Genomic DNA, 16,261 nt, shown 5'->3' on the forward strand with positions numbered 1-16,261 from the left:
TATGTGAACACTTTCTGACATGAGTGGCATCTCCTGTTTTAGGGGCCAAAAGCAAATAAAAGTGATAAAAGGGGTCTCTCTGTGGAGGGAGCTTGAGCTTAGGTGAAACTTTATGATGTGTGACACAGTATTAGAGCAAGAATTAATTTGAAGACTAAAAGAAATTGCGAAAGAAGTAAAGGCTGAGTGATAATGAGTTTGGAAAATGGTCTCTGTATACCTGAATTTAATTGTGTGGTGTGCGTTTGGTAGCAATAATCATCTTTGTGTTTATCTCCTTTAATTAATGTCTTGTCATTTATTTTATTGTATCTTTATGATACAGATGGCTGCTATTTAATATTCTTGTTGTGATGTATATGGTTGAAATAATAACAAGCGCATATTTTAATGTGCACCTTGCCACAGAAACATTTAGAATAAAACATAAATCATAATAATAGCTCTCTATAAGTCACTGTAATTCTCAGTTGTCCATGTGTTGGTTGCATGCAACCTAGAAATGAGCTTCCAGAGGAGCAGAGCCCTGATTGTTGTCATTCCTTGCCTAGTTTTTCCTCACAGATATTGTTGTGCCTCCCAAGGCTGGTGTCTCCTGTGAGAATGACTTATGTAGTATTCCCTCACTGTACCCAGTCACCTGAGAGGTGTTTATAAAAAAATCAGGAAATGATGTTTTCTTCACATAGATTGCACATCTGTGACACTAATCTACTGCCAGGAGCCTCTTCCCCTCAGGGAAGGATTTATTCTCTTTGAGGTCCTGAAACATTTGCTATGGAAGAGTACACATGTGCTCACTCCTGGGATTGCTCCTCTCAGCACAACACCAGCTGGGCATTCTTGTAGAGACAAGAGCTGTAATCCCCTTACCATGCTTACTATATAAATAGTGCCACTACACTGACCACAGTACTCTTTCTGAGCTGTTACAAGCATGTGGGAAGAGCATGAAATCACACTGTAACAACAGCAAAGCACATAAGTCATTGTTGATAGGGTTGGAAATACATGCTCATTGGACCATGACTTTTCATGGTGTGCTAGCATGGCACAAATGGGTTTTCCACAGCACAGCACAGCAAGATAGAACAAGTGATTTACCTTTCTCATATCTGATTCACACAGTGGTGATCTTGTCCGTAATCTACCTTGCTATCTATTTTTCTTTGTAACATTTGAAACTAATCTCCTGGATAAGTAGCATAGAATATGTCCATAACTTTTTTTTGAGGAGCAGCACTACTAAACAAGTTCTGTGTAACACACTGCATTTCAGGTATTGGCTTTAAAATAAAGGTTTTAAATGAGAAACAGTAACAGAAGGAAATGTTCGGTTTGCACTGACAGTAATTTAACTCCAATGCCATTGTACCGCTTTTGGTGAACAGTAAAGTAAGGGTGATATTTAAAATACAAACACACTGTAAATAGGAGTGAGATTAAACTCCAAACTATATCAATTGAGTTACAAGCTGCACAGATACTGAAAACTGAACCCAGAGTTGTGTTGAGCCAATCGGTATAGCACAGAAGGAGAGAGTTATGTGTTGACTCTAGTCAGCTCTGCTATCAAACCACAACAGCACAGTTTGGCACAGTAATCTTCTGCTGTGAGGACGCAGCCTACGTGTTCACAGCTTGGTGTGAGTTAAGCTGGTGAAACTATGCCTGTGAAAAAGACATTAGGAGTACTTCTTGATGCAGTATGGCCTCATCCAAGGAGAGATGAATAATGCCCTTCAGCAGATGCTTCAAATTTGTGTTTTGCATCTCTGCTGCTCAAAAAACTATTGAGGCATTGTTAGCATCATACTGTCACACAAACTGCAAAGACTGAACAGTCCATTTTAAGAATAAAAGTGCTTTTCAGTTATTGCCCCTCTGCTGTGAATCCCTAATCCTCTAGAGTCGTTTATAGGACACCAATGAGGCGCAGTGTTGGGCCTGTTACTCAAAAAAATGTAATATATTACTCATCACTCATGACTCTTTTCAAAAATAAATATTAATTTATTTTTTACTGTCTTGTCAAAAGTAACTTCTTCTACTACTTGTGATATTATTTTCTGTTACATCCTACAGATTGGTAATATCTTGCAAATAATTTATTTATTTATTTTTTTTACCTGGTCCATTGGTGCCCGTGACTACTATTTTCCCAAGGATTATTCCTGGGGGAATTATTATTATTACAGTAACGTGTTATGGCCCAATACTGCTGAAGTGGGCCATTCATTTCTTTGTGTCTCCACGTGTATTTAATATGTGCTTCAGTCTCCTCTCACTTTCAGTGCCCATCCCCAGTTAATGTTTGTCATACTGTCACTGGCTTTTAAACCCGACCTGCTTCCTTCCCTCCACAGTCAGCAGCACTGTCATGGTGGTTACTGGCATTATCGTCAAGGCTGCTTTTCTTTATCCCACAGCCAAATGACCATCACCAGGTGAAAGAACCAGTGTGACATGGACTGCCATATAATACTGTTTCTACTCAGGACCACCATGTTGTGTCATGTCTCTGCTCTCTCTTGGACAACACAGAAAACTATCTCCTGTTTTCCATCTGCAGTTTGTAAGCTGTGCTAAGAAAGTGAGGAAATCATGCTGCAGTGTTATCTTTAGTCACTGTTTTTCTGGTGTGTGCAAAATGTGAGCTTAACTCCTTGCAGTTTTTTGCCGCAGGCATCATGTCTTCTTCATAGAAAAGAGGATGAATTGGGTGATTCAGCAGCAAGCGAGTTCGTCAGTGCTGTTTAGCCTTGGTGAGGAGGGCACTGCCACTTTATCTCTCAGCCAGCATCTGTACATCAGGTTATTGAAGGTCTGGCTGTCACCATGGTGCTGCAAAAGCTATCCATTTTGTGAAGAATTTGTTTACTAACTTTTATTTTCCTGTGTCAGATAAATGTATATCATCTTTTACTTTTTTTGCAAACCACAACAATTGACTCATACTCCAGACCAATCTAGTGTTGATGTCATGGACCATGATCGGAAATGGCATGGGTAGGGTATTCTATAGGCTAATTAGTTTCGAACTGGGATAATTTGTCTGTGAATTTTGTCGTTGTTAGAATTTTGTTCCGTCTGTTGTTTTTAAATATGCTTAATAAAAATTTAAAAAGGGTCCATGTCATTTTGAAAGCTTGGTCTGTTTCAGTGCTCACCAGTAAAACAGGCCTACATAAGAAGCCTCTTGCTCCAGCAGTAGAACTGAGTGTGAGATCTCAGGATTCAATTGGACCCAAATGCATGACACTATGAATAGGAGAGCAGCTTAACTAGTTTAAGGATATTCTTAAAAGGGACAAAGCCACTCTGTAGACGGAGAGTGGTAAAATAACTCGAAAGCCTCAATAAGCTTCTTGTAACCTACACTGGCCCAGGGACGACAGGAATCGGACAAGGCTTCTGCAGACCTGTGACACAGACCAGACACAGACTGGTGAGAATGCTTCTTGTGACGAGAGGTCTGATGTACTCACATCAATGTGTTCTGGTTGATTGGCAGCTAAATGGAGGAGGAATCTGTTCCAGGACTTGCAGGGGTGAGTGAACTGGACTATCAGAGAGGCGGAGACCATGGGCTTAGTCGAACTGTAACAAAGTGGCTTGACACAGACAACTGAGACAAGCACTGAGTGGCTGATCCATGGCTGGTGGTGTTGGATAACAAAATGGTGGAGTGAGGACAAGATGGCTGATGTACTGGAAGTTCTCCTAAAGAGCCCATGGCATGCTTTTCTGTGTTTTCTGACTTATCTACAAAGTTACAATGATGAATTATCATCTTAAAAGTGACTGAAAGCTAAAAAAAACTGAGTTGTACCTGTGTTCTTGTACTTCTGTGCAGAAGCAGCTCAGTTTATACAAGTCTTGCAAACCTGGTGAAATTTCAAAAGTGATGTTTCCACTACTCAGTGGGACTTAACAGTAAGTTTAAAAAAAACACATTGCCCGCTTTGTTTAGGTTGTTACACATCTCTTTTCGTGGGTACATACGTGTATACCCTTGTTTAGCCTATCTGTGGAGGAGATATTCAAATTAATTAATGCTGTTGATATATATATATATATAATGTGACGTGGTATGGTAGATAAACCACACAAGGGAAACAGTAGGACCGGGTGCTGATCAGCTAGCAAAAATATAGTCTGGGTGGTAGATGGAGTCTGATGACTGTGTACCGACCTGGCTAATGGAGGCTGGAAGGGTTGTGTGGAGTAATGGTCTGGAGGAAAACAGTCCGTGGACAATGGTCGAGGAAAAAGGCAGGGCAGACAGACTGAAAGAAAACAAAAACCGATGGTAACAATAAAATGAACAAAGATGAGGAAGATGGCGCTGGTTGTCGGCCTGAAAGCAACAACAAACTGGCAAAGGAGTGAAGTGAGTTGGGTATAAATAAGGTGAAGGGCTGAGTGAATGCAGCTGGTGTTAATTAAGGAAACAAGTGGCAGGTGTGCAAGGTGGCGTGATCAGGAACCGAAGAACAAAGAGAGGGACGTGAGAGAGGCAGGTACCCCCGAGCAAAACTGACATTCTGGCTTGAACATGTCAAGTAAAATTTCAGATATTGTCATTGTCAAAAACATATCTTATTTGTCAAAGTCTTTTGTTTATGGAATGTTGTAGCTTCCTGACTGGCAACAGGAGTTGTTTGGGTTCATGAACTATCCTCTCATTTTTAGGAGGAGGCTCTTGGATTTTATTGTTCTAAAATAATAATAGACTATTTGGAGTTATGAGTGGTGCCAAGGTAATCTAGAGGTACCCAAGATTAAACATTAAATGCCTGGAAATGAGCATGCTATGAGCACTTAAGAATGAGATGGTCACTGAGCATAGACCGACTCTCAGGGAACTTTTAACTTAGCCTATTAAAAATCCTCAGCAAGAAGTCCTAGCTTAACAGTGATTTAGGAAACAGCTCAGAGCAACTTTGAGCAAGGAAAACACAAAGACCTTTATCTCATTGAAGAGGTGTGGTTGATCCCATTGCTAGGCTTTTCTAAGACATGGGGGTGGCGGCAGCTGCTAGGATGTGACACAACGTGTGTTGTCAGTGTGGGGTTATTAGCTTGCAACATTGTGCCCTTGATCCTGGATACTATTTTAACCCCTCATCAGAAAATCTGGTGGGAGACTGCATTTTCAAATATTGCTGCAATAAAATTACAAATAAATAGTGATTGCTGCTAAATGTCCCTACCAATGTTGAAATCAAACTGACACCTTTGGTTTGTGTGATTACTCTGCTGAATGGAGGTTGGGAGAAAAACATGTCATCACTGCTGCTATAAGTACCACTATCTTGTTTTTCAGTTGCCATAGATCTTAATGCTGTGATCACTTTCTTTGTGGCATTATGTCATTATGGCATTATTCTGTTGGGTGGGAGAGGTGCATCTCTCTAATGAGATCAAGCACAAACATTATCATTACAATCTAATTTGTAGTGCTTGATTAACTCACTGTTGTTCAGCATTAGTTTTTCCACCATTTTATCCTTTACGTATATGAGAAACCCTTAACCCTCCTTGCTGATTTTAACAGTTTTCACCTTAGGGCAGAGACATACCAAGCCAAGAGTCGGCTGTTGGCCACTGTCGGAGAACGCCTGTCATCCTCGTGGTGTTTCCCACACCACTGGCACTAGTCGACCCCTGTTGGTGGCTTTACAGCTGATTCGACATGTTGAATTGGCATTGGGGGTAGGGCCTTGTCGATGAGAGCAATCACTCTGAATGGCTGTTGAGCTTAGTGAATCAATACAGGAGAAGATAACGGTTCACTTTTTTAACTCGACTGGCCCAGGTGATGCAGAGGTCAGCCTTCATTGCTGCTAGTTCTTGGCTTGGTGTGTCTGCCCTTAGGATCTCTTTTAAAGGCTAAGATGCTTTGTTAATTTTAAGGGGAAATTCTTAGAAAACATCACAATTCTAAGAATGTTGTCACTCTCAAGGTTTAGGACACTTTATGAATATGGGTCCATGTGAATATGCCTCATATTGTAAGGAGAATAAACAAATTTATGCATAAGCTGTAAAAATACATCAGAAACTCTCCTCTTCTGCTACTGAATAATTCACAAAATAACAGCGCTCAGCAGAAAAAAGGGGCAATTGGAAAAAAAATTGCTGAAATGCAAAAACAGTGTACAAAGCTCCAATTCAGAAAAACAGTCTAGTGTCAAAAACCAGGAGATTAGATCAGGTCCAGCAGCCAGGTAACAAGAGCAAAAAACAGGAGGTAGCTGGACAGCACTGCAGGACCAAGTGACTACCTATCAACAGAGGGAGAGAACAGAGCAGGTTATATAGGTTGGCGACAAAGAGCACCAGGTGAAACACATGCAGAGTGGAGAATTTACAAATAGAACTCTTTATGATCTTCTGTCCGAGGAAAGTGATAGATTTTTATCAATACAAAGTTAAATGTGCCAAAAGTTGAGTGAGCATTGCTGTGGTAGCCCAGTATTTGTGTAATTTCACCTACAGCATCATTGGGCTCTGCACTGGGCATCATCAGGCAGTGTCTTCATAAAAATCTGCTGGGCCCCATGATGGGTGACACCATTCTCTACCCCCTAAAGTACTATCGTCAAACAGACCTAATATACTCCAGAGCTGCTTTTAATTCCTATTTCTAATCTGGATTTCATATAGCCAGACCCACCATGTGCCACCAGAACAGCTTCAGTGCACATTGGCTTTGATTTTTCAAGGCTCTGGACTCTACCAAAGGAATGAACACCATTTATCAAGAAGACATTCCTATGTTTGGTGTTTTGATGATGGTGGTGGAGATGCTGTCTGTATTGTGCCTGCTTAGGCTAAGTGACCATGGCTCTGATGGCTTCATAGGCAGTTTCACCAGAATTCCATGACCTGCTCAGTGGGCCAGTCATTATCCTTGCTTAACTAGCTCTTCTAGTCCTACTAGAAGTTAACACTTACTGCATATCATAAAACTAGACAGCACTCAGAGAGTGCAAACCTCAACCAAGGCAGATGTCTCTCCCTATAATGCCATCACATCTAAAAGCAATATTGCCATAATACTGTGACCATCATAGTATGATTCCTTTACAATAAAAACCTACCCCTGGTATTTGGAATCACATTGATATTAGTTTGAAAGTTATTCAAGAAAAACTGTAATGTAACGGCGGTTTTCTTCAGTATCTAGCTCAATAAACTTTGAAAATATGACAAATCTTTTGGCACCCTACTGAGCCATCAGAATTTCAGTTAGAATTTGATCTTGGTTACAATTCTGTAGCATTATTTGTTTTGTCATAGGAGCAAACTTTTTGTGAGCCCTATATATTTGAACATTATGGATATTGCTTGAATCCAAATCAGACTTTGGCGTTATCATATAGTTTTTGTCCAAGCATTGTAGACACTCTGTATGGAGTTAAAAACTGAAATTTTGAAATTGGTCCTATCTCACAATGTCAAAGAATCCTTAAAAAACAAAAATCCTGAATGTGGATGATGACCCAGATCAGCAGCAAAATCAAATTAATTGCTCAGTAGGCCATAACCTACCTGTCCAAAAAAAATTCCAGCTAAATCCATTTGTTACTTTTTGACCTCCACCTTGCCAGAGGCATTTAATCATTAGTGTTGTAATTAATTAGTTCTGTCATTTTTAGTTCTGATCCTCAACCCTTGCCATACCAAATATCTTAACACCATTCTTCTGGATTATTTGATAACTAAAATGAAATCCAGAAGGGTTCTGGGCTAATATTGCACTGAACTGATTAGCAAAGTAATTTTCAGTAGTGATTGTGATGTAAATACGGTATATTTATTTCTACATGTTTATGATGTGAATGTTGGAGCATTTATTTGGATTGTGATTTAATGCATTCATTGCCCATTTGTTCTTTGTTGCTGATAAAACAGCAAATTTTCCATCTGTTTTAATCACTGTAGGACAGAATATGCGCATCTTTCTGTGTTCCTGTGAATGTATGCTGGTGGAAATTAATTAAATTAAATTAAATTATGCATTCTTTCTTCCATCCCACATGATTCAACACATGTTCCCTCCTCTGAGGCATCCACAGCCATATGCAGCCAGATAACTTACTGTACATAGCCTTCACAACAGCTTTTCTAAGACTGCACTGCAATGGCTATAACAATAAAACTGAATGGACATACTGTGCCTAAAGCACACTCACTTAAACCCCTCAGCTCAGTTAAGTTGGAACTTCTGGAAATTCTCTTATGCACTGTGATTATGTGAAATACCAGAAGTGTTTTAGGAGCAGCAGAAATCAAATGTATTGATTTTCCTGGCAAAAAAAACTGTTAAGTCAGAAATGTAGATCACTGAATATTTCACAAACCATCAGTTTTACATATCTCATCACATTTTTGTCTTCTCTCTATCTTTATTCTGCTTGCTCACATATGTTTTGTGGATGAACTTTTCCCTGGGCCAGTGAGGGTCAAGTTTTCACCCACACAGTTATCTAACTGCTGTCAAAAATCACTCAAAGTCTAAACATTCTGTTGGGAAGTATAATATTTATTGGGGGAAAAAAATCAGAAACACCCTAACAGCATCTGTTTCTAGTCCATAGAGCAGAATGACTACAGAGCTCAAGACATCCCTTTTATACCCTCTATAGCTCCTCCTTGCCCGGGGTTCGCTTCATCCCACCTTTCTCTCTGACCTACTTAGGGATAAACTACTATTTTATTGGCCAGTATAGGTTACTAAAAAAATAAAAATACATTCCTGGTTTCATAGAAAGAAAGAAACTTTATAACACATCAAATTAGAGACTCCCCCCCAAGCTAATGGCTGTTAGAAAACTGATATAGCAAACAAATTTTCAACAATATGTGATTACAGTGCACAACTCCCTGGGAAACACAATTTTGTACTATGGGGATTATCTCCGAACAGATCTAAACTGAACACTCACAAACCAACTACACAATTTTTATGTTGCCCCACCCTTCCTGCATCACATGTGAAGCAGATTTGTCCTTTCCTGGGAGAACTGAAATCAGAATTGTCATGACTACATCCAGAAAAAAATCTCTTCCTAATGTTTTTTATTGACTGACTGCGTGCCCTGCTTGTGTCATTAGTAATACTGTATGTTAGTCATTCTACATTCATTAAAGTTGTTGAGAAATGCAGAGCTTATGAACAGACAGTTAGTTCCCTTGTTGTTTATAATTCTACTTGCCATGTTGTCAGTCAGTAAGAGTCTACTGTAGTCAGTAGTACGTGCATTTTTTTGGTTCCCACAATGTAAAAAAAATACCACTAAAGTAGTACTGTGTCAATGATGATGGCAGCCAGTCAAGCCATCCCCTTTAAGAGCACCGTGGAAAACCTAACTTTGATTGATGTCAGTGATGTCATGATGGCTGATCTGGAGAGGCTCTGTCAGAGACAGTTTTCACACCAGGAAACTGATACACTTGTCAGTGAGGTGCAGAGTCCCTGTGATACACAAATGCTGATTGGCTAAAATCCGCTGTTCCAGAGCACATAGGCATACTGATAGCCCTATTTATAGGATCCTGCGATTCTGCTCGGTGTGTCACAAAGTTGGGGGCCCAGTGTTTTTGCCTGGAAAAACAACCTGTTTATTGTATTAATTGCAGGTGTTTGCTGAATGAGCATAACGTACAGTGGATGATTTATTTCTGTGTAGAGTTTTGAAAAAAAAAGTTTAAATATAGGAAAAGTGTGTGTCTTGTGAAAACTGAAGTAAGGCCATGGATTTTCATGTTGAGGTGTGTTAACAAAGGGGGAAAAATTGAAAGTGCCAAGGTTGTGAGTAATAATGTTTCTTTTGTTTGTGTCTCTCCTCTCACTTCATTTTGTTTGTGCAGAGGAATATTGCTGCATTCAGACTTTGAAATGAACAACATAGTCAGTCACAAATGTCACAGCATAGAGCCTTAATCATGTTTTCTTGACATGCTTGTACACTATATTATACTGTACACACCCCCACCACACATCACTAAGCAGCCTGAACCTCTCTGCCACCTCCATCTGTCACCATGACTGTTGGAAATGGTGGTTGTAATATGTTATCAACTTTTTCTTGCTTAATCTCTGCAGCAGATATTCATACAGTAATGTCTGAAGGGGTAGATGTGGGTGAAAATGTCACCTTTCATTACATTTTCAACTCTGGCACTCGTCTTGCATCCATACTTGTAGAGGCAGAGAAATGTGCAAAGCCTGTGGTGTGTTTTGGAAAAATACTTTAACTGCCTTTGGCACAAACATAGTCCGACCAATGTTGTTGTATCATTAACCCTTGTGTTTGTTAGGTTATTTCTTAGTTAGATAGGTATGGATTAGAGATCTGTTGTCTATGAATGTTTAGTGCAGACAGGGTGACTAGCTTGGGCTGTTAACTATTCAGCCTGCAGGCATGTCAAGGTTACAGGAAAACTGCTGTTAGTGTCAACTGTAATGCTAGTCTTAATATTTGTCTTAATGTGTAAGGTTATGTCCAATTGTTTAGATACACACCACGAAAACAACAGTCACGCACCTTGACTTTTCCTCATGTTTTGGCTAAACGTTATGGCAGCTGCAAGGCTTGCTTATCAGGTGACGTCACGGTTCGACAGCCCAGAAAGGATTAATATTGTATAGCAATGCTTGGTTCGGGGTCTTCCTGGTTCCGGGCTGCTTTGGCAGGCTGGGGGTTTGGAAGATCTCTGGACTGGAAGTGTGGATTCTTGCCTGTGACTTTTTGAATAAACCAGCACGGATATATTTTTTATATACTCAAGTGGTCTGAGTCGTCCCTCTGAGTTCCTGGTTTGAAAGAACCGGATGAGGCTTTATAATGGTTTTTAGCCTTTATGTTCTGTTCAGAATCTTAAGTGGCAACACAGCACAGGTCTCACTTTTTCTTCTCAGTCCAGGTCACTCAACCTGGCCGTTATCCTCAAACAAGAACATGCTTTGTCCCCACTACAGGGACCAATTTCTTTCTTTGCTTAACAACGCTGTTATGAGTATATGAGCTCTTTTCAACAGAACAAAAATTTTTGCTTTACCACCAATTTGAAGGTTTAAAAAAGTATAGGCAAAATGAGCTGTACAATGACATTTTGCTACAGTGTGACACATTGTTTTCCTCTATTGACTTGGGAGTAGTTTTTTCTTCTTAACTATTTAATATCTTACAGGCTGAAACTAATTACACCTTCAACTTCGACATGAAACAGACACAGTGTATTCTAAAAACAATGAATGAACTTTTTGGGCTAAAGGGGAAAATCGATGGTCACTATGACTTGAATCACTCGTTTTTTAGTGTCTATGAAGTACACTTTCACTGTGCTGCTCTTGCTGCTTCAATTTAAAAACATTTGAAATAGATTAACAGCAAAGAAATTAAACTGAGCAGTCAGTGTTAACAGGGTTATAAACAATTTAAAGTAGTGAAGAAACTCTCCTTATTGAATCATTAGTACAAATTATGTGTTGAATAATGTGTTGAAAACACTGGGGGAATAACCATCTAGTCAGTAATTTTAAAGCCACATTCTCGGCCTGAGTGTCAAAATGTCCCACCACATTACTTTCGAGCTGCAAAAACGTTTCCATCTTATTACTAGTGCTTTGAGATTCATCTGTGTTCAAAGGAATTGAATTTGTTATAAAATATGGTTAGAGATATTAAGGTTATTGTAAAAAGTTAAGCTCTAGTAGACAGCTAAACAAGATTAACTCTGCCATGGCAGCATTTTCACTTTAAATGGACTGTATTTATATAGTGCATTTTTCCACAGTGTGTTGCACTGGCCAAAGCACTTTACAGGAGATCATACACCGTTCACCCATTCACAAATACATTCACACACCAATGACGACAGGCTGCCACACAACGGCGCTAGTCAAGCCACCGGGAGCAATTCGGGGTTCAGTGTCTTGTTCAGGGATACTTAGGCATGCGGGGAGACCGGGAGTCAAACCACCAACTTGCTGGTCAGAAGATGACTTGCCCTACCTTGTGAGCCACAGCCACCCCCACTTTAACCTAACAGTAACTCCTAAATTGAGACTGATGAGTATACATTAATTACTGCTGTTTACATTTGAACTGCGTGGGCCAAGTGTTTACTCTAGATGTCAGCCTACAGTAATAGTTTGACATCATCTCCCACCAAAGTGCCCAAATGTCAAGTTTTGGCAATATTGATCATACAGTGTACTATAAGCCAAAGGAAGTCCTGACTGACAATAGGGTGATAACAAAAACAAGCATAATATTTGCGATTTGGTGAAACTAGTGGTCTCTGTTCTCTGCTTTGTCAGGTGGCATCCCCTTTATCCTGACCGGGGAACTGTTTGAACAGTCCTACCGCCCTGCTGCCTTCATGATCGCTGGCACCGTGAACTGGCTGTCCAACTTTGCCGTGGGTCTCCTCTTTCCATTCATTCAAGTGAGTTATATGATTTAAATATGTACACAGCTTGGCCAACCACAGCATTTGTAGAGATGTTTCAAATAAACATGGGTCACTTCTAAAATAAAGCATTAGTCACAGTATGGCTGACTGGCAGCTGAACCAAACCAACACCAAGTATCTTTGTTATATCAGCCCTACAGTCCATTAGCTCCTCTTTAATCCCAGCAGGACCTGCCTGCTACACCATGTTGTTGCATGGCTGTGCTGCCTCTTCTGGCCTGTCATTGTTCAGTGTGCTTGTTATGTGATTTTTCTGTAGTGCTATCACATGGCATTATCTATTTCCTATATTAATTAATGCAGTTACTGAGCTTGCCCATGGAGGGGTCAGTGACAATTGCTAATTTACTGTACAAGCTTTTCACAATAATAGTTTAAATTTGATGATAAGAGATCCTTCTGAGCAAACATTATACTTATTGTTACTTTCCACTAAGTTCAGTCATTACTGAGTTATACAAAGGAATTGTTATGTTCAGTGAATCATACTTGTCAACCCAACTGTAATGGAAATAGGAAAGATGATGGAAAAACTGAACTACTGTCAGTCAGTGCACACCACACCACTGACTTTTGCAAGGTAGCTTTCTTCATGCAGCTCTGGCACTCAGCTTTGATGCAGAAGGCTTTTAACACCTGACTTACTGTAACAATACGAAATATGGAAATGAAATCTCCAGTCCCACTTCAATTACTGGAAGCCGGTGTGATCACCATCTCGACAGGCACAGCAATGAGGAATAGCAGCTAAGCTACCTAAGCTTCCACTGCTATTTGCTTTTATTAATCAACTGGGATTGCAAAGCATAGTTTTTATATCCTTTGTGTGAGATTTTCATTTCATGACTGTGAGTTAATGGCAGTAAAACTTACTGTATTGTACTGTAAAGGGGCATTCCACCCAATTTACACATTTGGGCCACTTTACTTGTCATGAGACATACTACTAAGCCTGTGAAAACTTTTGTATAATGTCTTCTGTGACTCTGAAGGAGTTTTCCAAATGATAAAAATCGTCATTTTTTTCTTGGCTTTGGCTTGAGAATAAAAAAAAAACTGCCTGCATTACAAACCAGATCTAATTAGAGATTATACTGAATTACATTATCAGAAATGAAGAACACGTGAGTCACACGAGACTAAAAGTCAGGATATATAGGCCTCTGCTTCAGTCTTTTAACACCAGCAATATAATGGCTTGTGCTTCACTTCCACTTCAGATGTGTGATTGCAAATTGAAGTGTCTCTTTAGCCTCCACAATTCTGTTTTGGTCTGTCAGCTCTGTCAAAATACTTGTGAGTGCCCACCAGTACTGCTGCAAATCCAGAATGAACATCGACCACTGCTGTTTTGCTGCTGACATACTGTTTTTACTGCTCTGCCCTTGTAAACAAAGTGTTAGGGTGGAAACGTGAGACATGACAGGAATGCTGCACAAATAGCATCCCATGAACAGTATGTAAGAGCTATAGTCAACACTGATTATTATTATTTTTTTGTTTAAATAAGCAGCAAGTACAGAAGTTTTGGCCCTCTATTGTAGCATCCCTTAAGGTGCCTTTTCTGGTATTATATCACTCATAATAGTCACCTAACCCCTGAGTATATTTGAAGCGCTTATAAGGGACTGAAGAGACCTCAATTTTAAGTATTAAAAAGTATTTTTTTTAAAAGTGGAGTAATAAGGAGAGTCATTTCAGACAAAAGAGCCTGTTACTGTCTGACACTGGAATGTGTCACATTTTACAAGTTTAGTTAGGTCCCAAATGCAGAAATGGAGACAAGGTGGTCTTGGTGAAGAGTGAACAGGGCTTTAATTGTGTAGTAGTGAACAGCAGTGTAACTTGGGCAGGTAAAATGATAAACACAGGTATAATGGTTGACACAGACACGTAATGGCAGGCAGGAACACAGGTAGCAATATTAACTGATTCAGAGGGAGGCAAACAGGTGCACAGGTAAGTAATACAGTGCAGGTACTGTAAATGACAGATTAAGGTAGGCAGTGTGAGTATTGCAGCCACAGCCAAAAGTGCAGGTGAGCATACACTTGGCAAGCTCACATGCCTTGGATGCACAGGGGGGATGACTGACACATGTACAGTAGCGTAGTGACAACTGAGAAGCAGGAACACTGCTGAGAGTCTCTTATAGGCAGTCTTATTACCAACAGGACATTAAAAAGGTTCATATAGGTACAGGGGCAAACTCAACCTTTCTCACAATAGGAAGTCTTCTCAGTTCCCTTAACTGCATCCATGTTTCTGGCACGTGCATCTTTTTCATGTGTTTTAGTCCTGCCCATATAAGATGTGAGGAAATGACACAAGGAAAAATCTGAGGAGGGAGGAATCAAAGAGTCACATTTTACAGCCATGAGACATCTTTTCCTCCAATCCTTCATCGGAAGCGTCCCATCACCAACTGATTTCCGATAAAGGGCTGAGTTGGTCCAAAAAAGACTTTTGTGAAGGATGGTCTCTTGTATCCTTGCTCATGTCTCCTCCAGGCCGCCTCCACAACATCTGCTACACTGCACTTTGTCGCTTTGTTGTGCTGGGGAAATTCAGGCAGTATTCATTCACGAGGAAAAGTTATCTACAGTGGCCTGCACATACTATATCTCTGCCAAACCTAGCTGACAGCCTGTGGGTTCAGAGGATTCTCTATAGTCCCAGGAACCTGGGACTTGAGCTGTGTCCATGACAGAAAATCTTTCTTTACCTGTATGTGCCAACTTGTCAGGGCTAGTGATATAAACTGCCATGTAACCTGCTTTTGTTTTCATTATATTTTCTCCCCAAATCTGGAAATTTGTGTATTATTATTTAGTTAATATGTGTAACAATGAAATTTCAAAAAATGCAAAATCTACAAATCTACAGTCTTGGTAAAAAAATCTTTGAACATGTCGTTTACAGCACCAGTAGTGTCACTGTTTTTTAAATTACTTAAAGGGACTCTGGTGCATTAAGAGCTCATTTGTTTATCCTCATCTTTTCCTTCATGTTCTGTTGTTATAAACAGATTCTGAGCTGTGCTTTTCACACAAAGATGTGTGAGGCTGAAGAAACCAAGTGAAAACCAGGTTAAAACAATGTGCTGCTTAAAAAATATCTTGTTTATTTATTTTTATTTTTTTTAACGTGACTATGTAAAAACAACAAGGAGCCTCACCTGTTAAGATGAGAATCTGGAGTCAGCAGAGGTTTTTTCTACTGACAGATCCATCTATAAACAGAACCTCTTCTATACCATTCAGTTTTGAAATCCTGCTAGGTTTCCTGGACACTGTGTGTTACTGTGTACCCAGTTGTCTGGATTTATGAAAGAAAGCACAGGCATACAGAATATACTGAAGCTGTCAAGCTATATATGATAAGGATGCAGAACTCCCAATTGTTTCATACTCACAAGGTACCAGGATTAAAACAGACAAATATTTTCTACTGTACTTTTCATTAGAATTCCTATTAGTTTATGCACTGTACTCTATATGTTATTGTGTGTCTGCTTGACTTCTACATGTCAATGTATGCTTCTGCAGCGCTGACATTACCTGCTCTCTCCAGCTGGAAAAAAAAACAAATTGCCTGAACACAGAAAGTCTGTGTGAACTGGTCTGATTTAAAGTACCTTTTAAATTTTATTAGTATGGCTAATTAAAACACTTACTGCAAAAATAAAAATGAGCAATTACAATAGTCATCTTATCAAAATAAATGGGCATGACACCTATGGTTTTATATAGATTTTGTGGGCCTCTGT

The 16,261-nt window shown here is 39.7% G+C and overlaps 1 protein-coding gene across 7 annotated transcripts in view; it reads left to right on the forward strand.

Moving 5' to 3' along the window:
- slc2a9l2 (solute carrier family 2 member 9, like 2) overlaps positions 1-16,261 on the forward strand; it is an 88,103-nt gene that overhangs the window by 60,522 nt on the left and 11,320 nt on the right. For 6 of the 7 annotated variants that reach the window (XM_020592520.1, XM_020592517.1, XM_020592522.1 and 3 more), the window contains exon 12: positions 12,338-12,465. In XM_020592520.1, the coding sequence (XP_020448176.1) occupies positions 12,338-12,465 (128 nt within the window). Of the gene's footprint in view, positions 1-12,337; positions 12,466-14,788; positions 15,653-16,261 lie in introns of those variants that run through there. The other variant, XM_020592523.1, reaches the window with a different exon arrangement.

This window comes from Monopterus albus, unplaced genomic scaffold, assembly GCF_001952655.1.
Source record: "Monopterus albus unplaced genomic scaffold, M_albus_1.0 scaffold18.1, whole genome shotgun sequence".
Lineage (NCBI taxonomy): Eukaryota > Metazoa > Chordata > Actinopteri > Synbranchiformes > Synbranchidae > Monopterus > Monopterus albus.